This window comes from Mauremys reevesii, linkage group 16, assembly GCF_016161935.1.
Source record: "Mauremys reevesii isolate NIE-2019 linkage group 16, ASM1616193v1, whole genome shotgun sequence".
NCBI lineage: Eukaryota > Metazoa > Chordata > Testudines > Geoemydidae > Mauremys > Mauremys reevesii.
In genome coordinates, this window is record NC_052638.1 from 34,235,777 (window position 1) to 34,254,512 (window position 18,736).

General features: G+C 42.1%; 1 protein-coding gene across 14 annotated transcripts in view; it reads left to right on the top strand.

Moving 5' to 3' along the window:
• Nucleotides 1–18,736, top strand: part of LOC120384314 (c-Maf inducing protein) — a 173,975-nt gene that overhangs the window by 92,128 nt on the left and 63,111 nt on the right. For 11 of the 14 annotated variants that reach the window (XM_039502813.1, XM_039502814.1, XM_039502817.1 and 8 more), the window contains one exon: nucleotides 2,614–2,739. The exons of 1 other annotated variant lie outside the window; for it this stretch is intronic. In XM_039502813.1, coding sequence (XP_039358747.1) covers nucleotides 2,614–2,739 — 126 coding nt within the window. 2 more of the 14 variants (XM_039502825.1, XM_039502826.1) reach the window with 2 other exon arrangements.

Sequence of the window (18,736 nt, forward strand, 5' to 3'; positions counted from 1 at the left end):
CTTCCACAACAAGCGTTATTCAGAAATGTTTAAGAGGTTTTTCTTTAAGCTGCACTCCTGTTTTTTTTTTTTTTTTTTTTTCTTCTTGCTAAAAAGACTGCTGATGGTTTTGTAGTGGTAACCTTGTGTTATAGGGGCATCTACCGCATTTTGGCAGACATTTTATATGGGGCTTCTGTATACTTTTAAAGAGTGAAAGTGAGTATGATTTTTTCATACACACCACCCACTTACCTTATGGAAGGAAGTAGTGCAGCTAAAAAGTAGCTACATTCCGAAAGGAATTTGCTTATTTCACACTCACCCACAAGATCCTCTGTTGTGATTGTTAGAACTGCTCCTGTTTGCCCCAGAGATAGTCCTAGTTTTGACAGGATTTTTTTTTCTTTTTTCTTTATAGCCTATTGCAAGACTGTGATTAACATAATTTAAACTAGGGAGGGAGTAATATGTTCAGGACTTGTAAATTAGACATAAACCAGAAATACTGAGAAAATAATTAAGAATAATAAACACCTATTGTTTATTGCAAGCAGGGGTCAGTCTAAGGGCCTGTCTATGGAGAAATTGACCATCCTATTTATAGCAGAATAGTTACTCCACTAGCTACAGCTGGACAATTTCTCCACCTACATGAGCCCTGAGTGCAGCTAGTGGAGTCTCTCAGGATTGCTGTGAAGCATTGGATTAACTTAAATAGTTGTGTGTCTGTGTACATCTATATCTCTGAATGTGTGTATACCTACTTTGTATATCTACGGGTGTGTATATAATGAGTGTGGCGTGTATATAGTATTAAATATGTTTGTTTATATATCCTAGTGGTGTTTGTACTATGTCTGCTCTAATACCTCAGATTGGTAAGGGAGGTAAAAAACCAGCTTTGTATTTAACTTTGAGATTCCTCACTGTTGTTGATTCATATCACATATTTAACTGCAGCATGTTGGTTGGTTTTTGGTTTGTTTAATTTTGACTCTTACCTGTAATTAGGCAGAGGCAACCTCTTCAGGAAACTGACATTTAACTGTAGCAGAGTTGATAAGCAGGTTGGTGTGGGGCTGCCTTTCATTATAAATCTTGAAGCTGCAGGTAAAGTGTGCCAGGTGTGTAGAAGACACCTTTGGAGCCCAAAGACCCATTGATAGATGTAGTGTTCTAGATTTGATAATGTACTTGGTCAACCTTGTAAGCAGAAGGCAGAACAAAAACACATAGAATAAAACCAACACAATACATTTAGACTTGGAAGAATATTTTTTTTATAATTTTGGCAGATAATACTGATTATTTTTAAACATTCCCCCCCCCCCTATTTTTATGGATTTAAATTTTCGCCATTGCGGGAAATTATGGAGGGGATCGGACAATGGGGTAGGGGTGTCAGAAATAGTTAATTACATAGATGTTGAGATTCAAATAAAACGTAAATGGTCAAAATATAAAATGTAAATATCCTTAAATCAAACTCTCTGTTAAGTTCTCAAGCAACATTTCTTTCTTTGCCTATCTGTAAATTTTGATTTATCATTGATGGAAATATTTTTTCATCAGTTTGTGAGAGTGTACGGTGGAATCTATGTTTACTGGTATTTCATTAATAAAAAATCAAATTCTTCCCAGTTAAACTATATTACATTGCTATTTTGTCAGTACAATCCAAGTACCTTCCTCTTACAGACACACCCATACATATCTCAGTTCAAATCCTGCTCGGTATTGAGCTCACAAATTCATTTAACCAATCCAAATCAACACATTTTGTATAGGATTTGTCCACACAGCAACTGGGAAGATGCTTCCCAGCACAGATAGACCGACGCACCTCGGCTCTGCTTAAGCTAGTATACTAAAAATAACAATGTGGCCGTGGCAGCATGGGCAGCGGCTTGGGTTAGCGGCCCAAGTACAATCCCACCCACCTCCTGGGTACATACTCGGGCAGCTAGCCTGTGCCATCACACAGATGCCAGGCTGCTATGTTGAATGCACTAGTTTGAGAAGTGCTAGTGCGTCTCTGGGAAGCCGCCTTCTTGCTGCTGTGTAGACAGGCTTGATCGAGAACCGTAGCCTCATCCACAGGCTTGATTAATAACCTCAGTTGTTTCCTGGTTTTTGTCTACTCCTTTGTGACTTTAACACTCCTATAAGTGTGGGGGATGGACTGATAACACCTCTACAGAATGACCTGTATAGGAGCTTCTCTCAAGCTTCCTACCATGTGCTTCCTCTGCACTTTATTCCAGACTCCAGACCCAGCAAGGGGTCGGATCAGGTTCTCTCCTCATTAAACTCCCGGTTCCACCAAGTTGTTCAGTGGTTTCATGATGGTCAGGTGGAGCAAATGTGAGGCCACCAAACAATTTCACTTGTGGCCTCCCCAGGATTTGGACCTGACGTTCCAGAGGGGAATGGCTAGTGGTGTGTATTCTCCTGCTGCCCAACATCCACTCCTTATGGGCTCAAAACATCAAAGGCAATCAGATGCTATATCACTATTCCCAGGACCAAATACAATGGGATCAGTTTTGGTGGCATAATGCATTTGAATCTGTTGTGAAACTTTTCATGAGTAAGTAAATGCTTATTCTTTCTCTGTTTGTTTTCTTGCAGCCAACTGGGTATATGGAAAACTCCATTTCCTACAGTGCTATTGAAGACGTTCAGCTGCTCTCCTGGGAGAATGCCCCTAAGTACTGTTTACAGCTCACAATCCCTGGGGGTACTGTTTTACTGCAGGTACAGTAAACATGAAAGAACAACTCTCTATTAATCACTTTGATTCTCTGTTTGCTAAGTCTGAGATCTTAGCCCTGATTAGCCAGGCTGACACTGGGCAGATCATTTACTGTGGTCAAGTTGGTTACTTACCAGCAGATTTGTGTGAGGTGACACATTCAAAGCCATTCAAGATTGTTTGGGTTGCTGTGCCTGCTGTGTTTGTTTGTTTATTTATTTTTTTTAAGTGATAGTGGAGAATGAGAATTTTTGGGCCAAGATGATTTAAACTTGCAGTAGGTTTTATAAACAGGACGGGACTTTGTGGGAGAATTCATAGATGTTTTTGGAGTCCCAAAGAGTCCAATATAATCTAGTCTGACGACTTGAATAACACAGACTGTAGAATTTCACTCTGTAATTCCTGGCATTGAGTACAGAACTTCCAGTGAAATTAAATAATCTCTTTTATAAAGACATCCACTCGTAATGTAAAGACTTCAGGTGAGATTGAATGTCGTTAGATTTTAGAGAAAAAAGCACTGTAGAAGGTTCAACTAATCAGGCGGCTCAACTGTTTGAACTTTCAAGTATCTGTTTGGAAGTGGACAATTCCATTAGCACCTTGTGGATAGGTGACCAACGGGGTGATGTGGGGAAGAAATATTTATGTAGTTCTTTAAAATGGTAGGATTTATTTAAAAACAGCCAGCCCTCAAGTACACCTCAACTGCATGTCTGTCTTACTCTAAGAACTTACTCATAGCATTCTCTGTTTAAACAAGCAAGTTGGTCCCTCTTACACGTGTCATGATGGTGCAGAAAGAAGAGATTGTGGAGGACAGACATTAATAGACATGCATTTCAGATGAGATCTACAGGAGCTTCAGGGAAACAGCATGGTTCAGTAGATATGGCCCTGACTTTGGAGTCAGGGGACCTGGTTTCTTTTCAGAGTTCTGCAGCTGATGTGCTGTATAACTCTGGGTGAGACGTCCTGAACAGCTGTGTTAGTGGCTGAAAAACAAGCCATTAATCTCTGTGTTTTAGTTCTCTCACCTTGAAATTGGGAATAGGGATGCTCACTTTTTTTTCTTTTTTTTTTTTTAAAGTGCTTTGAGATCTCTGGATGACAAGTTTAATGATAAGTGCTGTTCATATGAGGATAGTGTCCTTGGGCACGTTTCCCCACTCCCTATGTCTGGTTGTTGTGTAACATGCTGATTACCATCACCAGATGTTTTACAGCTGTGCTGTGGTGCTATATAGTATATAGATTCCTGTATTCAGTCCTCCTTAAGTCCTATTTCTAAACAGGAGGCACCACCTTTTGCTTTATTTTCACATTATCCCACACTTCCTCATGTGTTTGTAAGGTTTTGTAGGATTTCTAAGGTCATTGCAAGTTTAGCTGAGAGCAGAGTGCTCCACCACATTCCTGAGTTTTGAAACTGCTGTAGATCAAGAAAAGAAAGCTAACTGAAAATCCAGCTGTATACGTACTTAAAAAAAAATAAAATCTTTCAGCAATCATAATTTCAAAACTGCTGACCCTGTTTTCTCCAAATTTGGCCATTCCTTAGATCTCAGTGGTGACTGCAGAATAGATCAAGTTTCAATAATATCTGTTCAGTTGTTGACTCTTGGGTGTGCATTGTTTTTTCTGACTGGAATATGTGGACAAGAATGTGTGTTTCATATGTGTAGTATTCAGAAATGGCTGAGTGATTTCCGCAGAAACTGTGGAGGGGAAAAAAAGAGTATCTTTGAACTGGAGATAACTCATGAAAAATTTCAGCCCCAAAGGAAATTGTTTTGGTGAAAATATGAGAAACTGCAGAAGGATGATTATAATGAAAGTTGCATTTCTATCTTTACTATACCACAGCAGCTCCGGAAGTAGTTTAGTAATATATATGAAGACATGAACAGTGCTGCACTGGCAGAACATATCTCTTCTAATTGTATACTTATGGTGCTAGTGCTGATCAGCTGTCCATCAGAGCCACTAAAGATGATAGCTGTATCTGACATTCCAATGTTTTTGATTGATCAGATTAAATATTGAGGCACTATCGGGGAAGCTCGTCAATAGCAGACTGCAGTGCAATCTTCATAGGAAAAAGCATTAAGCTTCTTCCTTCTTTGAGGGATAAACAGTCGTGGTTTTTACGAGAAAATAACCAAATTGATCATCATCTGCTTTCTGTGGCTGATGTAGATGTAGCACAATAATTATAATTTTACATTTAGGTGGCTAAGCCAGATAATTGTGCCTGGAGTAGCGGAGTGTATCACTGTGATGCCTCCATCGTACTTGTGAATTGGGCATTGAGTTGTGATATGTTCCACAATCTGCTCTGGGCGACCACAGTTGCACACTAGAGAGATTTTAATTTTCCATTTGTGCATCAGGTACCCGCATCTGACATGGTTTGTGCAGCTGTGGTTTAAGATTGCCCATAAGCTTCGTGGAAGAGCGAAGCCAGGGATCTTCTTCGTTGGGTCTTTCACGAGGGAGGTGTGTGTGACTTCTTGTGAACTCCATTTGACTTTCCTCAGGGTTGAAGTAGCATTGACTTGAAGTTGCACCCAGTTGATGCCCATTAACAACCCAAAACTACGCACTGAAATGAAGTGTGTTCTCCATATTACAGGGTTCTGCAGGAACATGGAACAACAGAATGACTCTAAATCTGTTCTGGACAAACCAGGATGAGTCACGCTAGATCATAGAATCACAGAATATCAGGGTTGGAAGAGACCTGGTCATCTAGTCCAATCCCCTGCTCAAAGCAGGACCAACACCAATTAAATCATCCCAGCCAGGGCTTTGTCAAGCCGGGCCTTAAAAACCTCTAAGGATGGAGATTCCACCACCTCTCTAGGCAACCCATTTCAGTGCTTCAGCACCCTTCTGGTAAAATAGTGTTTCCTAATATCCAACCTAGACCTCCCCCACTGCAACTTGAGACCATTGCTTCTTGTTCTGTCATCTGCCACCACTGAGAACAGCCTAGCTCCATCCTCTTTGGAACCCCCCTTCAGGTAGTTGAAGGCTGCTATCAAATCCCCCCTCACTGTTCTCTTCTGCAGACTAAATAACCCCAGTTCCCTCAGCCTCTTCTTGTAAGTCATGTGCCTCAGCCACTTAATCATTTTTGTTGCCCTCCGCTGGACTCTCTCCAATTTGTCCACATCCCTTCTGTAGTGAGGGGACCAAAATTGGACGCAGTACTCCAGATTTGGCCTCACCAGTGCCAAATAGAGGGGAAAAATCACTTCCCTCGATCTGCTGGCAATGCTCCTACTAATAAAGCCCAATATGCTGTTGGCCTTCTTGGCAACAAGGGCACACTGCTGACTCATATCCAGCTTCTTGTCCACTGTAATCCCTAGGTCCTTTTCTGCACACTCATATTACTCTGGCTGTCTTCTGCAGTTACTTCAGACAGGTCCTTTCATATGCAGAGTCGTTTACCAGTGGCTAAGGATACATCTCATTGGTCAGACCCTGACATTAGCCCTTCACTTTGTTCCAGAGCTTGGGGTATGGGATGGTGTTGGAATGCCATAAAAATATATTGATTGTGATGATTTTCAACACAGCAGATATACTTTCTGCGCTCAGTAAGAGTGGTACATGGGAACATCTGGGGCCACATCCTCCGCTGGAGTAAACTGTCATGACTCCATTTTAGTTTACACCAGCTGAGGTTCTGGACTGTGATCTTTGCCTTTACTTGCGCATTAGGACTATGGGCTGAAGGGTTCCATGTGAGGGGTGCAAGAGATTCCCAAAATGATCTCTGAAATTTGATTCAAAGTAGACTAACACTTGGAGGTTAGAATTCAACTATCTGAACCTTTCGGGAGGAACTCCCTCTTTTCCCCTTTCTGACCCTCCCAAACAGCCTCATAGCATCCCTTGAAAATAAGAAGGTAAGACTGGGACTTAGGGAAGAGTGTGGGAAACTACCTAGGACAGAGAACGTTCCCTGCCTACCAGCTGTATGAACGATGCAGCCCATGTGCGATGAACCTTCCAGTGTGGGCTGAGGCTTAGGAACACTTGGAATCTGGAACCTAAAGAATCCATTCCAGCACAGTTAGTGTGAGCCATGAGCCATGTGCATTCTACCCCAAGTCTAAACACCGATGATAGGGTAATGCAGGACAGACAGCAGAGACAAATTCAAGCAAAAGAGGTGGAAACACTTTTAAGATGTGCTCCTGTGCTCCACTCATCTTGAAGAGCCTGGAAGTATAAATACAAATGTATTTCCTGTGCTCTGGAACTCACTTTTCCAGAATTTTTTGCAGTATTTCTAAGTATAAAATACTTACAAAATTGTAAGAAAAGGAATTTTTCTTTTGTCTAATAGCTCTTCTGTTGCTTCATTGTTCAAGGATGTAATGCAAGTGGTTAGGGGGCAGAGAAGAATGGAAACTTGTTTAGCGATGATTTTTTTTTATGGTAGACAGGAGCTACTAATGAGGTGACAATATAGTTATTGATTTTTGGTGGTTTTATGTCTAGGTTCTACCGTATAATCCATTAGATAATGAGAAGTAGAAATCTTATTTTTAATGTTACGTAGTTTTACTGTTAAGACTGAATTGATGCACGTATAGGTGACAGTGGAAAGCACAAACCTGCAATAATGACTTAATGGCCCAGGCTTTTAGAAATACACACACATAATTGCATGTGCAGAGTTTGCACAGGGTGAAACACTGAGAGCCATGGTGCTCTCAGGCGACGATGAGTCACAACCTGGCCTTGTTTTACTCTGTCTTTTTATGGTACCTATCCCCCTTTGAGGCAGGGAAGTTCTGTTATCCCCATTGTACAGATGGGGAACTGAGGTGTGGAGATACTGTGGATGTGGCTACCCTGCGATCCAAGATGGGATGGCAGCTTGGGTAGACCCTTGCTAGCATTGCTAAAAATAGCAGTGTAGACATGACAATGGGGGTGCACTAGCCTCCCCAGAACCTCCATATTGCAGAAGTTTGCACCAGCACATGTACACTGCTATTTTTTGCCATGTTAGTGCAGATAAAGCTAGTCTACCCAAGCTGTGGGGATACCTTGCATTGCTGTAGAGACATTCCCTAAGAGACTGAAGTCTCTGATAGAGCAGAGAGCCGAGCCCTTATCGCCCAAGGCCTGGCTAGCAACCTAACCACAGAATCTTCCTCATCCAATTAAGTAATAGAATCTATTGGAGAGAAACTCTCTGCTCAGCCGTGGAGTTGGACAACTTCAATATTTTCATATGACGCCATAATATTATTTTTATTCTTCAACTTCACTTACTGGTGTTAGCATCCATGTCTGTCATCTAATTTGTACATCATTTTTCTGTTAAATTTAATTTCTGAATCTTTATTCCATAGCATTCTCTTTATAGCCTCTTTTAGTGACCTGTTTACTATTATAAATGATAACAAGTTTGAACCCAAAGCACCCTGTGGAGCTTACAGGGAGTTTGGCAGGCATTGTAGATTTTTATCTGGAGCAGCCTGCCGTTTGTTATTTGAAAAAACAAATGAATATAATTGTGAGAAATGAACATCTAAAAGTGGGTGCTTCGCATGCACAGTAATTCCTCTGAAAAACTGGTATCACAATATAACCTCACAGCAAATGATGAAGGAATTGAATTAATCTGGGTTTCCATGGTGTTTATATTGGACTTTGTTATCGGGATCTGACTCCAGTGTAACTATGGGAAACTGAATGTAACTAAACGCAAGCTTTCCCATATGTTTTCGGTAGGTGCCGATCCAGATTGATCCAGTGTGACCAGGCCAGAATGCAGTATAATTATGGACTTCCCATACAGAAAGTTCTATAGGATGCTCACAAATGCACAATAATATTTAAAATAAAATAATAAATACTTAGAGAATCAAGATGCAAAACCTACAGTTTAAATAATGATGCAATATCTAAGGAGGGAATCTATAGCAGGAGCAACAAACAATTTGAAGTTTACGTTCTGTGCTCTCTTTCTCTGCAAAACAGATCATAGTGTCCCCAGGACACACGGATTAAGATGCAGGCTTTGTTGCAGGTGTATGATTGTGACTTGGATGCCTCTAGCTATTTCTCACTGTCAAAGGACTATCAATACAGATCTGGAAAGAGGAACTCTGAGCTGGATCCTGTTCTGATGTCTCAGTGTAGAAGTTGTAGTATCTCCAGGGTTTAAGTTGAGACGTTTTGGGGTGTGGTACTGGGCTGTAAATACTGGGAGGTGTGATGTACTTAACAACTAGAGCTGGTCAAAAAAAAAAATTGGTGGAACAGATTTTTCCATTGATCAAAATGAAAATATTTCATGGCAAATGTATTGATTTTGACAAAAATTTCAACAAGAAAATGTCTGAATGATTTAAATGTTTAGATGGTTAAAAATAGTAAATTAATAATTTTATATTTACAGGCATTATAATATATTTAATACTTTATATTATAATATTTTGACATTGAAATGTAATGATTTTATATTAATTTTATAAGCATCTGGAGGATAACAGTCTTCAAATGTGTTAAGGGCTATTTAAGAGAACGTTGATTGATTCTTCTCCATGTCCACTGAAGGCAGGACAAGAAGTAATTGGCTTAATCTGCAGCAAGGGAGATTTAGATTAGATATTAGGAGAATCTTTCTAACTATAAGGACATTTTAAGATCTGGAATAGGCTTCCAAGGGAGGTTGTGGAATCTCTGTCATTGGGGGTTTTTAAGAACAGGTTGGACAGTCACTTGTTAGGGATGGTTTAGGTTTATTTGGTTCTGCCTCACCACCGGGGATGGAGGGAGCTGGACTAGATGACTTCTGGAGATACCTTCCAGCCTGACATTCCTGTGATTCTATGATATGACGTTATCAAATCAAAACATTTTGATAGTTCTGAATTGAATTTTATTTTTCATTTCATTTTTCAGGAAATTTTGAAGTTTTGGCTTTTCATGCCGATTCAGAATGAAAACAAATTTCCAAATGTGGAACAGACATTTTGGTTTCTGACGGGCTTTAGTAACAAGACATGAGTGTCTAAGGTGTGGTACTGGGATGTGGTTCAGGAATCTGTCCGAGTTAGGTACAGTCCACCCAAGGAAGCACTACATGCTGTTTTAGAGGTGTGAGCCCACCTTGCCTTTGCTGTCTATTCTTGACCTAGTGGCATGGTGCTGCACAGTAATGAGTCAGAAGCGAGAGCCCAGCACCCTCCTTACATCACCTGCTTTTCCCCCTTGACAGTCTCCCTTTTGAAATATTGACCCATCCCAATCCAGTTCAACATATGGGGCCTGACATGCTAACAGCTGAGGTAATGTGACCGCTCTCCTGGTAGGAAGCTATTCCTGGCTCATGGAATGACTACTCCCTCACTTTGGAGGAAGGGATGATGCTCTGAGAGCAAACATGTAGTATGAGCAAACTGCCAAATCTTTTAGATGCAGTGGCCTTTCAGGCTCAGTGTTTGCAGTATGCACCCAGTTGTCTGCACTCAGTCTTGCTTCTGAAGCATAGTGTTTGTTTCAGTCCTCACCATGCTCTGTGGGTGTCACTAAAAGTCATTTTCTCAGACACTCTGGTATGATGATGAGGCGGATGTTTTGTTTGGGGTTTTTTTTTTTTTTTTTTTTTTTTGCCAGATGTGTCGATTCCTAGTTCTAATAAAAAAACACTGAACTCTGACAAACTTGTTTCCTCCCTTAGTTCCACTGGGACAGCTGGCAGGTTTTGCAGGACCTGGTGTGCAGATTGCAAGCTCTTTGGGGCAGGGAGCATGAACCAAATTCAGCCCTTGAGGAAGTGGGAGCAGCTCCCTGCGGCATCAGTAGTAGCAAGGTCTCTTTGTTTTAAGGCTAAATTATGTCTTCCTGCCTTTTGTCTGCAGAGCACAATGCACATTGGTCACAAGCATTTGTTCATAATAAAATAACCCAAATGAGAAGTTTCATTGCTAAAGTTGCCACAACTTACTAACCATGCTGGCCCACCCCAAACTCGTAGCACGTTTGCATTTCTTGGGAGGATCTAATTCCCTTTCCTTCCCATCGCAGCTTACACTTTTGTGTCATTGGGAAGAGTGGGGGAATTTGGCGTTGGCTCAGTTTAAGAGCTGTATAAGAGTTGTTTGGAGGGTGGAAGAGATGGGGAAGCGAGACAGGGTGGAGTTTTACAAACCATTTAACCTCAAATGCAGGCTGCAGTCCACATCTCAGGTTTTGCCAAAGCCAAATGGGCCTGGAATCTCAAGAAATTTTAAGTCCTGGTCTGTTTTTTTCAAGTAGGGTCTAACTGTGGTAAAGGGAGTTGTCCCATCCATAATGTGCAGTGTTGTTTTATTCTATTCCTGGCAATCAGGTGTTGTCAGAAGGAAAAACAAACAGAACAGGAAGCCCTGATAAAGACAAAGCTCACTGCACATATTCGGCTCCTACGTGAGCTCAGTGTTTTGTCAGGGAGTCCCCAAGGCAAATATTTCCGCTGAATTGGGAATGCCTTTGCCTGTTGTTTCCTTAATCCATATGCTTTTCTTGGTACCTGTTTTTAGTTTAGCAAGCCTATTAGTCCAGATATAATCCTCCCTTTCAGAGTCTGTGTTTTGTTTAGTAGCAAATCCATTCAGTATCCTTAGGGTGATATGCTTGGGCTTATGGAAGGCCTGGAATTCAGCAGAACCGCTGTGGCTCTGCTAGGCAGGGAGACTAGGGAGATGAGGTTCCAGAGCAGTTCATTTCCATGTGTATGTGGGGTTGTTAGTTGGGCAATGGCAGTGAGAGAGTCTGGCACCTGGATCTGCAAATGATGTCGGTGCACTGCTCACACTTCCTGTGCATGGGGGAATGAGGCAGGGATTGTACACAGGTTTGTAATAGTGACCGGGATCTAGTTGTGCTACTTCCGTGCACTCTGACTCTGAGTTAGAAGGGAGGATTTTGTTCCCTGGTGAAAGGTCTTTTGACTTGAGTTTTGCATGAAGAATCTGGGTTTCATCCCTCCATTGTATTAAAATTGGGTTTTAGTGTGACCATTGGTGCAGAGAAGCCTGCAGTACAGTTATAGTCTTACCAGTTGGAGGAGAGTCCAGACAAAATGCAGGAAAACCTACCGAGAGAGAGACAGACAGAATAAAGTCAGAGCCTGGGAAGAATTACAACAGAACCCAGATCACGAAACCCCACTTTGTGTTGCCAGCTGATTTTTCCCCAGGACTGCTGCTAACGGGGGAGTTCTTTAGGATGGTGAACAGAAAGGGCACTGTAATAAGGAGAATTGTTGTTATAACATTTTGTTATCTGGACAAGCCATTTCTTGTACCCTTGTGAATAATGCAGAGATCAGCCGAGTGTGACACTTCATTGTGATAGGATAAGTTAGTGGAATAGAGCTGTTGGCAAAATGGCATTGATAGATGTTGACTTACAGATAGAGAGGAAGATTCTCAGCGAATGTCAGTTGTCATAGCTCCACTGATTTCAGTTTTCTATCTGTTCGTCGTCGTCATAATAAAATAAAATAGTTACAAAGAGTTTCAGGTCCTACACAGGCTGCTGCTATGTTTTTAGGGTCTTACATTCACATTTTCTTGTTTTCTAAATTGTTTCTCTGTCTTCTGCTCTTTGAAATGGGGATGCTCTTTGAAATAGTGATCAATGGCTCCATGTCTAGTTGGCAGCCGGTTTCAAGCGGAGCTCCCCAAGGTCGGTCCTGGGGCCGGTTTTGTTCAATATTTTCATTAATGATCTGGAGGATGGCGTGGACTGCACTCTCAGCAAGGTTGCAGATGACACTAAACTGGGAGGAGTGGTAGATAGGCTGGAGGGTAGGGATAGGGTCCAGAGTGACCTAGACAAATTAGAGGATTGGGCCAAAAGAAACCTGATGAGGTTCAACAAGGACAAGTGCAGAGTCTTGCACTTAGGACGGAAGAATCCCATTCACTGTTACAGACTAGGGACCGAATGGCTAGGAAGCAGTTCTGCAGAAAAGGACCTAGGGGTTACAGTGGACGAGAAGCTGGATATGAGTCAACAGTGTGCCCTTGTTGCCAAGAAGGCTAACAGCATTTTGGGCTGTATAAGTAGGGCCATTGCCAGCAGATCGAGGAATGTGATCATTCCCCTCTATTCAACATTGGTGAGGCCTCGTCTGGAGTACTGTGTCGTGTCCAGTTTTGGGCCCCACACTACAAGAAGAATGTGGAAAAATTGGAAAGAGTCCAGCGGAGGCAACAAAAATGATTAGGGGGCTGGAGCACATGATTTATGAGGAGAGGCTGAGGGAACTGGGATTGTTTAGTCTGCAGAAGAGAAGAATGAGAGGGGATTTGATAGCTGCTTTCAACTACCTGAAAGGGGGTTCCAAAGAGGATGGATCTAGACTGTTCTCAGTGGTACCTGATGACAGAACAAGGAGTAATAGTCTCAAGTTGCAGTGGGGGAGGTTTAGGTTGGATATTAGGAAAAACTTTTTCACTCGGAGGGTGGTGAAGCACTGGAATGGGTTACCTGGGGAGGTGGTGGAATCTCCTTCCTTAGAGGTTTTTAAGGTCAGGCTTGACAAAGCCCTGGCTGGGATGAGTTAGTTGGGAATTGGTCCTGCTTTGAGCAGGGGGTTGGACTAGATGACCTCCTGAGGTCCCTTCCAACCCTGATATTCTATGATTCTGTGACCAATTGAGGCTTCGGTCCCGGATGCAATAAGCTCCCAACAGCCAGACCCCTGCACCAAACCTCACAGAAACTAATGAGGTTCTGCACGGTGGGACTGATGCACAGAGCTCTCTGCTGCATTGGGGTCTAACTGACTGTGAAGGGGAAATAGTGAAACCAGCTATATGCAAAGTGCTGCCAGATGCACAAACTAACCAAACTAAAAATGAGGAAATTATTCTGTGTCTTTTATCTTTAATTCATGTTAATCTTAAAGGCTGAATGTGAAAATGGCAGCTAAAACATTGCCAGACAGAAGAAGTGTAGTTCTTCGACATTGGTAATGTCCCTTTTTAAATAATTGGTGCAGAATAGCACTGGCTGTACAGATGAGACAAAGATAATAAGAAAAACTTCCCCAGTGCAGCTAAAATAGCTAGCTAAAACATGACTTTTAAAAATAAAGTTTTAAACTCTGTGATGGCTCAATGTCACCTCTTTTTATTGTATCCTAAAGCTGAATGAAAGTTATGGGTCATATCCTCAGCTAGTGTAAATTGGCCTAGGAGCTGATTCACTAAATCAAAGATTTTGTTTTGAGCGAAATCCCAGTCTGGCAAACACATAAGCATGTGCGTGACTTTACTCATGTGAGTAATCTCACTGAAGTCATGGACGACAAGCTCTTGAAATGGAACTGTGCTGATTTTACTCATTGGGGGTTTGGCCCAAAAGTGCATAAGGAATCTCCTATGTAGGTGTCGGTCTTCAACTATTCTTCTTTACCTGAGTGTAGAGATCAAAATGAGGTCCATTAAGGGAGAGGCGGGACCTAATAATAATAAAAGCTGATCATAAACTTCAAACTTCAAAGATTTTCAGAATGCTTTATTAACATTCATTAATTAAGCCTAGTGATATCCCTGTGAGGTAGAAAAAATATTGCTATACCCATTTGATGGATGGCAAACAAAAGCACAGAGGAGGCAAGGAAACTGTGCATGTTGTGTGCGTGTTTGTGCATGTTTTGCGTTAGCAAAAACAATTAAAAATCAATAACTTAATGTTTGAAGATACATGATGATGTCATTTTGGACCAGAGCAAACCTGACTTAGGGTATGGCTACACTTGAGAGTTGCAGCGCTGGGAGTTACAGTGCTGGTCGTCCAGCTGTGCAGGGACAGCGCTGGTGTGTGGCCACACTCACAGCTACCAGCGCTGCAGTGTGGCCACATTTGCAGCGCTGTTGGGAGTGATGCATTATGGGCAGCTATCCCAGCGTTCAAGTGGCAGCAACGTGCTTTTCAAAAGAGGGGGGTGGGGTGGAGTGTAGTGTGACAGGGAGCGGGGGAGAGAGAGAGAGAGTGGATTTTTGGAGCCAACACTGTGTATCGGCTCCCTGACTTGCAAAATCAGAAACTTTTTCCGACCCCTTACTCTTTAACTGCAAAAGCCTGCAGACCAGATAAGCAGCTGCCGACTCAAGCAAACACTCAACCCCTGTGAATCACGCAGAGAGGGGGATATCTCATTTGATTGTTCACAGATTGATCACAGCAAACAGGAGCTGTGTTTGTTTTTTTAGATAAGCAGCTCCCGGAGCCGCATTCACAACAAAACAAAGAGAGGCTGCATAACAAAACAAAGGGAATAATTTAGTTCAAAGCATTCTGGGATATCTCCTAATACCCTGGAGGCTAATAACAGCGCTGGTGTGTGGCCACACTTTACGACCAGCGCTGCAGAACCAGCGCTGCAATGCTTATTCCCTAAGCAGACCCAGGTGTACGGCCAGCGCTGCAGCCAGGGAGTTGCAGCGCTGGATGTGCCCTGCAGGTGTGGACAGTTACTAATTGCAGCACTGGAAAGCCTCCACCAGAGCTGCAACTCTCAAGTGTAGCCATACCCTGAGATATTCAATGGAACCATAGCCTCAAAGCTTTCATGTGATAGAAATACACTTTTGGGGACTGCTTTTCTCAACTGCAGAGAATGCATGCACAAACACTTACTGTGACTGTTCACACAAAGAAGGTATTTGCCCAGGCAAACTAGATAAACACCTGAGTCATAAAAGATATTGCTGTTACTTCTGTGTCTTGTAGAACTTTTATTTAACCTGGTAAGTATCACCTAGGCCCAGTTAACCTTTCTTCAATATCAGCCTAAAAGAAGAGAATGTTTTGCAACAATGAACAATTTCATACCTCTGCCAAAGTTGCAACATTTCCTGGACATAACTGTGGTTTAGCAGTTCTCTGGAAATACGCAGGAGGAAGCATGTACTGGGAAGATTAAGCTTTATAGCCTGTCCGGTCTTGCCGAGTATGGGCAAGAGAGTGTTAGAGTCAGAACAGCCCCAGCAAGATAACAGTGTTTAAGCTTACTAAATTTGACCTAGCCAGGCGTAGCACTTTGGAGAGTGAGCTTCTGGGATACAAGCATTGACTTGATAAGGTCCTGATACCATTCATTCCCGATCAGTGGTAGACCTGCCGGGACTTCCTAAAGGTTTGTTTTCTGCTTTTGTGTTTACTATCATCTTCTCTGTAGCAGTTTTTCTTAGAAGTGGTCTCAACCCAAATTCAGACCGTCCCAAATTCTGGAGCTGTTTAAACTCCAAATTCAGATGCAGATCCAAATGCAGATTTTGCTGATGGCCTCTCTGTATATAATAGGTTAAACTAAAACACCATGTTTAAATGCTGCACAAAGTTTTGAATCTAAGCTTGCAGTTTAGGCACATCACTGGATCTACGTTCTTAAAAAATTCTGTTATGTTTCCCTCTCAAATTTGAATATAAATTCTTCCTCTGTTGGTTTTGTGCTCTCACATTTAGCAGTCCATGTCATTGGATTTTTCCTCCAGTTTTTGTGGGTCAAGTATTGTCTCAGCCTTTTCTTTATTTCTTGTTGTGTGTACTGTCTATAAAAACCTGGATAAGAGATTGTTCTAAATGCCTACCCCCTGTTAAGTCTAGGCTCCAGAAGGAGCAATATTGGTCATAAAACCCACTTGCTTATATTGATTTTCTAGGTGTTTATGATGGTCTTGTGCTCTCCAGTGTCTGGAAGATGAAGGGTAGTTAACGGCTAATGGTGATTTTCCTTTAATGCAAATGGTCAAGAACCTACGTTTGGCTCAGATCACATAATAGATCAAATCTAGGACTTAAAACAAGTTGATGTTGCCCTTTTAAGAAGAAAGAGTGCTGCAGTTCCCTATTAATAATTAGTAGTATTAGAAACCAGTGTATGTTGTTGTTATCAGTGTAAAAACAATAGCTATCTAGAAAGTTTGTTTGCTGGTAATTTAATAGAACTTTTACATGCTCAGCTAATATTTGATTTTCCTTTAGGAAACTTCAGATCTGATGGACATATAGCATGCCCTCGAGCCTTTGTATGCTACACACGCATTCTCAAACCTACAGAAAATAAGAACTTGCTTGCTGGCTGGAATATTGAGCTTAATTACTCAATTTGGATCAAGGAAGCATGGGGGAATCAGTCCTTGGTTTCAGCATGGGCATGGTCCATATCGCAAAGTAGTGCTTTCAAGACACAAATGTTTGGCTTCTTGGAGAGGAAATATTAGTCTAGTCTAATGGTTAGTGCAAGGGCCAGGGAGCCAAGACCCCTACATTCTGCTCTTAGCTCTGCTGCTAGTTCTGGGGTATGAGGCTTGCTTAATTAATATTTGTAAAGTGATTGGACAGAAGGTACTGCAGGAGTACCAAATGTTACTATTTTAATCAAGGGCCTAGAAGGGAACAGTGATCATTTCAATTTATCAGTGTATTTTTGTGCTTTATTCTAGGTCACTTTAGTTTTTGGTCTTGAAATTCTATTGCTGCTGTTTTCTTATCTCCCAGTGTGTTTCCTAGTCTAGAATGATACCTGATGGGTGTACCTGTGCCAGACAGTTCTATACTATAGGTTTTTGTTTTGCTGAACACCTGTGGCTCTCTGGTGGTCTTCATATAGCATGTCTTCCTACAGTCAGGGCCAGAACAGTGGGGTGGAATTCAAGACCCGGATTGCCTCTTCCTCCTTCAGGGAGACAGACTTTCTGGCACTGCAGCTGGCTTTTGTTATAACAAGATACAAAAGTTTTGGGCAGTTTTGAACTTCAGTCCTCAGGAGTACATGGCCATCAATATGTCCAGTCAGCTAAGGCTGGTTGAAAAATTTTCCACAGAACAGTTTTTGGTCAGCAAATGCAGTTTAATCAAAATCAAAATGTTTTGTAGGAACAAGTGTATTTTGACAAAATACTCAGTGGGAAAAATTGAAACAGATTTGACTTTTTTTTTCTTTTCATTTTATATTGTCAGAACGTGTTTAGATTTTTATCATTTGGATTCATTTCATTTAAAATTTTCATTATATTAAAATATTAATTGTAGTAGGTGTTTGTAGCGAATTGAGACTCACCAGTGCGCTGCCTCCTGCTGGTCGTCTTGGGAATTAGCTCTTGTCTAGCCCGGTGCGCCCTCTGGAGGACCCTGGTGCCCTTTACCTCGGGGTTCTGCATTCTGCAGTACCCCTGCTTTGAGTCTCCCCTCCCGGGGGAACCCCCAACTCTCTATCTCCACCTTGTCTCAGTGGCTACTGCCAGTCGTCATCCAGCCCCCTTTCCCTGGGGCAAACTGCAGTCCGAAATGGCCACTCATCACCGGCAAGGGGGTTGGACCAGCTGCCTCTGCCTATCCCCGGGCTTCCCCTCTCCAACCCCAGTATCTGCTTAGGCCTTACCCAAAGCCTCAGCCTGGTGAGTTGCCAAGCTGGAGCTCCCCAGCTCCTTTGCCCTCACCAGCACTGCTCGGCCTCAGGTACCCTTGCTCCTCCAGGCAGCTAGGTCCTTCTCTCTCCAGAGAGAGAGACTCACCCAGCTCCTCCCTGCGCCCTTATAACATGCCCAGATGTGGCCTGATCGGGGCGTGGCCTCATCTGTGGCTGTTTCCCCAATCAGCCCAGCCTTTACTCTCAGGAGTGGGGTAACTGCCCCGCTACAGTGTTATATATAATATCATGTTTTGACATTACCTACATGAAATGATTCAATACTATCAAAATTAAGTGTTTAGATGGTATTTTTTAGTATTTCCATTCTATGAGAAATTTCAAAATTTTTGTTTTTCATTCTGATTTGAAATAAGCAGATTTCTAAATGTCAGAATTTCTGGCAGATTGAGCATTCCGTTTTCCAGCCAGATCAACGGGGCCAGTAGATAATATGCCTAGTCTCTTTGAAACCCGCTTTGTTTGATCCACTGTGCATTAGGTGAGCAGCTGATTGTGATAATATGTTGCTGTTATAACAGTGTTACTCC